The 5,730-nt window shown below is 41.2% G+C and overlaps 1 protein-coding gene across 1 annotated transcript; it reads right to left on the minus strand.

The window, feature by feature from the left end:
* Positions 1-4,320: 4,320 nt before the first annotated feature.
* Positions 4,321-5,386, minus strand: LOC110297651 (olfactory receptor 5-like). The gene has a single exon (XM_021166540.1). The coding sequence runs from the start codon at positions 5,294-5,296 to the stop codon at positions 4,358-4,360; it is 939 nt and encodes a 312-aa protein (XP_021022199.1). The 5' UTR covers positions 5,297-5,386; the 3' UTR covers positions 4,321-4,357.
* Between the last annotated feature and the right edge of the window lie 344 nt (positions 5,387-5,730).

The raw sequence follows: 5,730 nt of genomic DNA on the forward strand, positions 1-5,730 counted from the left end.
AAGTGATCTAAATTCCATCTACATTCTATCCCAAATGATACAATTTTGGATTTTTTCACAATCTTTCAACTGTTTTCAAATCAGTACAAGGGATACATAGTCACCTTTCCTCATGAAGTTTTTGATGAGATCAAATTACAAAGCATAATCACATAGATGGTATCTATCATTCATATTTTATCAAGATTCATGCCAGTTTCTATTATAGTTGAATGGACCTATTTTTGCTCCAATCAAGGCTTCTTCTTCAACTGAGCATCAGCTAGGTCTGCAGTAGCTATTCTTTATTTTTAACAAAAGTGAGCCTCTCAAGAAATTGAGTTTGGCGTTTGTGGTAATCTTAAGCAAGCTTCCTGACCTAGTGAGCTTCTGGCTTCTTGAGTAAATAGTCTTCCATATTTAAATATTCCTCTTAATGCTGGAGATATATCTTGGTCTGTAAAGTGCCTTCCATACATGCACAAGGACCTGAGTTTGGATTTCACTACCTGTGTAAAAACTGGGTGTGGTGGCATGCACCTGTAGCCCTAGCACCTGGGGGTAGAAGATAAAGAATGGATACCGGGAGCCCCCAGCCAGTTTAACCAATTAGGTTCAGCTAGATATCTCAAAAATCAAAGTGCAGAGAAATAGAAGACATCCACGATGGATTTAGACTTACACAAAATGTATCTGGTACACACACACACACACACACACACACACACACACCTTCCCAAGTTAAGTACCGGATGAGAAAAAAATGTCTCCATTCTCAAGAACATGTAACATGATCTCCTCCTTTGGTCCTTCCCATCCACTGAGAGTTTTGACACCGTACTCCTGCCAGAATCTCCTGATATTCTAGCAATGACTCCACACTCTCCACTTGCATGAATTCTTTTTGCGGCTACATAATCTGATTGACGATCCAAGAGTACTTGCATTGCCCTATATAACTATTAGAAGTACTGTAAGTGTACCTCCAGAGACCTACCACAGCACCCTCAATTCAAGAGCTGGAATATGTCATAAATGGTTCAGCTGAAAATACAGGTGTGAGCCCTGTGCTGTCTTCCAAAAGTGTCTCTGTGTAGTAAAGAGGCACAGTGATGAATAAGAATTGAGTCTACTCTCTAGAGCTGTGATTCTCAACTTGTGGGTCACAACTCTTTTGGGGGGGTCACATATCAGATATCTTGCATATCAGATATTTACATGATTCATAACAGTAGTACAATTACAATTATGAAGTAGCAATGAAGACAATTTTATGGTTGGGGGGTCCCACAACGTGAAGAACTGTATTAAAGTATCACAGCATTAGCAAGATTTAGACTAGAGGAGTTGGGACTACAATGCTTTCCATTTACTTCCGTGAGCATTTAGCCTTGATTGTTGTACTTTTTTTTTTAAAGGAAGGACATTGGAGGTTAAATAGGTTAAATAGGTGCAGAGGACCTGAGTCCTCCATGTCGGGCCCCTCTTAAACACCTGTGACTCTAGCTCCAAATGACTGATACCCTCTTCTGGCCACTGCAAGCACTGTACATGCACATATATCCAAGCACAGCCATAGACAGACAGACAGATAGGCAGGCACACACACACACACACACACACACACACACACACACACACACACACACACACAGTCTTTCACAGTTAAAACGGTATTGATTTGTATCCTGAATTATTTTTCCCCGTTGTTGAAGAGGGACTGTAATATGGAGACCAACACCTGGGCTTCGAGTTTCATAGAATCTATATGTTCTAAATGAAATTTAGACTTTCCCTCATGAGAAAGTAGAAGTCTTTAGCAGAATATAGCTCCACTCCGCTCCACTGATATTCAAGAAGTAGGAACATCAGCCAAATGGATTCTGGAGAAGTCACTGTCTTCAGTTTTGTACCTACTGAGATGCCCAACAGGTTTGAAGACATGAATGTTTGAAAGAGAATGAAAGGAGTAGAGAATTAATAAAGATAGGAGGGACACTAGAGGGGGCAGAGATATTACATGGATGAGAATCCATTTTATATTTGTATAAGATTATCAAAGAACAAAAGAAAAATTTAAAATTAGAGAAAGATATACACTGAAATACAGTGCATCTGGGGCTGTATGCATAATGGCAAACAGCTGTATTTAATTCTAAGTATTTGAAGAGCTATGACTCTAAGAATCAGTTAATATAATGAATCTTGCCTTGTCTATTCTGGGATGTAGGAGTGCTCAATCTTTCCCTAGAATGAACCAAATCCATACAACAATAACCACTACGTGCCAGCCCTCTTTGGGGTGGTATAACATATGGTTAACATTTTTGAAATTGAGACAGGATATCTCTCTTACCCTAACTTGTACTTAAGAAGCCACTTAGATGGGGTATGCATTATTCCTAATTTAACTTCTAGACACAATTACTGCAACCATCTATCAGTTGATCTGATGCTTAAATTTGTTTATTTCTGCAAAACTAGTCAATACCTGTGTGTTAGAGGTGTTCACCAAGGCTCCTTGCCTTCACCTCAAAGAACAACACTGGAGTATCTCACCTGGTGGTTGGAGGGAGTAGGCACAGAACCTGCCTCAATGATGTGATCAGGAGGGGGCTCTGATACTCAGCCCAGAACACATGCTGAGAAACAGGAGAATAGTACTTTAGTATGTCTCAGGAGGAACTGCTCCTGGTCCTGTAGCAGATCCTCCAACCATACCTCTGATCCTTTTTGTGGATCTGGAGTCTCTGAAGTGCTGAAGGTGATTCCTGCACTAATAGGAGGACACAGAGAACTTAAAATGAAGCCCTAGACCTCAGAGACTCCCTAGGCCCCAGAGGAGTTGGAAAAGTGGTAGGAAAGAAAGAATTTTACTGATGCATTTTAGAGATTTATATAGAAAGGCCAGCAGAACATCATCAATTATAGTCATGCACTGACTGATTTCTTTAAACAAAAATTGTGTGTATTAATGTCATCTGTGTAGGAGTATGTGCATGTGGGTGCAAGTGCCTGCAGTGGTCAGAAGAGGACACCAGGTGCACTGGAGTTGCAGTTACAGGCTGTGGTGAGCCATCTGATTCTGCACAAGCAGTATGTGCCCTTAGTTTCTAGGGTATCTTTCCAGCCCCACAGTAGCTGATTGCTCATCCAATGGGAAGACTATAAATAGAGTGCAGAGTTTTTAAAGGTGCAAAAACCTGGTCCAGTCTTCTACTGAAACTTGGTATAGAAGAGCATGCCAACATGGAACCATGATTATATAATGTGGTTAAAGAATCTCAGTTGGTGCTGAAGACACAAGAAAGAACATAACAGTTCAGACAAGACAACAGACCTTACATATCCCTGCCACAAAAGTAACCATGTGCACAATAAATACAGGCCAACAGATATAAAAGACATGAAATTGGAAGGAAACTATTGGAAAGAGGAAAGAGACCAGCATGGGTTAGGAGGAAGATATGAAGGTCATGAGAGGTGAACATGACTAGGTACATTATATACATCAATAAAATGCCACAATGAAGTCATTTGTGGACAATTAATATATATTAATACAGTTTTAAGGCTTTACTATTACTTAATCATGTATTTCTATGTGTTTGTGCACATGAGTGCAGGTACCTGTGGAGGCCAGAAGAGGGCATCAGATTCTGCTTCAGCAACAGTTACCAGCTGTTGTGACTGGGTGCTGGGAACTGAACTCAGGTTCTCTGAAAAAGCAGCAAGCACTCCTAACCACTGAGCCATCATCTCTCCAGCACCTTACTTGATTATTTAAATTTAATATTGATTCCCATCATAACACATAAAATCTGTTTCTCTTTATTTAAGAGCACATTGCTTATCTCTCAATTAACTTGTTTAACCCATCCATCCATCATTAAATGGATATTAGGTTATATCTACACTGCAAATATTAAATCAAGAAAAATTCTATCCACCTAGATACCTACATTTTTAAATTCAGCAAAAATGTATCAGTCATCTAGGAATAAAAATGATGGGACGCTCAAGTCACAAACTCTGGATCATGACTTAAGAAGGATGTCCCTGGCCACTTAGACAACCTTTGTCTTGCTTTCTATTGGACTTTGCAAACTTCTCCTTGGGTATTTCAGATTTAATTATTGCTTGGTGTGGTACTATCACATATTAAATGGAAACCATTTTAATTCCTTTTTTTTCTTTGTTAGAGTTTAAGGCTTATGGAGTTTTGGAGCCAAGAAATACTTTTATTTTAAAATGGTGTATGGGATAAAAGACAGGGCCTGTCCATTTTACTACAGAGGTATTCCACAAAACTACATCCTTAGACCTTTAGGAATGTTTGGTGCATGGTCAGAGGGGGTCCAGGTTTGGAAGATGGTGATCAAGGCCAATGGAGAGTCTTCTTCAGCACAGTGTGGACCTCCTTATTTCTCAGACAGTAGATGATAGGGTTGCAGAGAGGTGTGACCACTGTGTAGATGACAGACAGCACCTTGTTGAGGTCCATGGACTTGATGCGGCTGGGGCGGCAATAGATGAAGAGAGCTGCTGAGTAAAAGATGCCCACCACTACCAGATGGGAGGCACAGGTGGAGAAGGCCTTGCGCCGGGCAGCAGCTGATGGCATGCGGAGTACAGCCATCCCAATAGCTGAATAGGAGGCTAGGGACACCAGGAGTGTTCCACAGAAGATGACAATGGCTGAGATGAAGTCTACCAGCTCTGTGAGGGCCACATGGGTACAGGACAAATTGAGCAGAGGGGAGACATCACAGAAAAATTGGTTGAGGACATTGGGGCCACAGTAAGACAGACTGGCAATGCATGTTGTTTTGGCCACTGAGACAATCAGCCCACCTAGCCATGAAGACAAGGCTAAGCCCAAACATACTTGGGGCCTCATGAGCAGTGGGTAATGTAGTGGGCGGCAGATGGCCACATAGCGATCATAAGCCATGGAAGCCAAGAGGGTGCACTCTGTGCAGATGAGGACTATAAAGAAGAACAGTTGTGTCATGCAGAGTGTGAAGGGAATGTGGTAGGGCCCCGTCCATAGACCCACAAGTAAGGTGGGCATGGTGACTGACACATAGCACATCTCCAGGCAGCTGAGGTTGCCCAGGAAGAAGTACATGGGCTTGTGGAGCTCTTTGTGACTGCAGATGAGGTAGATGATGAGTGTGTTCTCCACAAGTGTCAGCAGGTAAAGAGTCAGGAAGACAGCAAATAGGGAATCCCTTATGTCCAGCCTAGTGGACAATCCCAGCAAGATGAACTGCTGAACCCTGGTCATGTTGGCCAACTCCAAGGATCTAGTCATCTGTAGAGAGACAAGCCTACTGTTATCATCTGTTCTTTAGTAGCATCATAGCAAAACAATTAGAAAAATGTTGATGGTGTTTTAAACCTTGAGCAAGTTAATCATCTCAACATCTGGAAGTTGACCTGGAAGAATATTCTCCATATTCTTGAGATGAATGCTGCAGATGGTGATTCTAGTGTATAGGAGGGTTGTGGCCATCGGAATATCAGAAGATAAAATTTGCTCCCCATGAAATTAAGTGAAGGAAAAGATTGATATTTGCTGTGTAAGAGATTATAATTTTCTTCATTTCAATTTTTCAAAAAAGTATTATTTCCAGGCAGATTTCCCTACTCATCAGTTTCACAATATTCTTGAAATGTAGGAAAAATAGGACTGCTGTCTCTACTCTTCTACAACCACAGTACCCTGTATGGTCCTAATCTCTAAAC

The sequence above is a fragment of the Mus caroli genome, chromosome 7 (genome assembly GCF_900094665.2).
Source record: "Mus caroli chromosome 7, CAROLI_EIJ_v1.1, whole genome shotgun sequence".
Taxonomy (NCBI): Eukaryota; Metazoa; Chordata; class Mammalia; order Rodentia; family Muridae; genus Mus; species Mus caroli.

Bases quoted from the DNA above. Each gene is read 5' to 3' on its own strand.
- LOC110297651 (XM_021166540.1), bottom strand. From the start codon at position 5,296: ATGACTAGATCCTTGGAGTTGGCCAACATGACCAGGGTTCAGCAGTTC.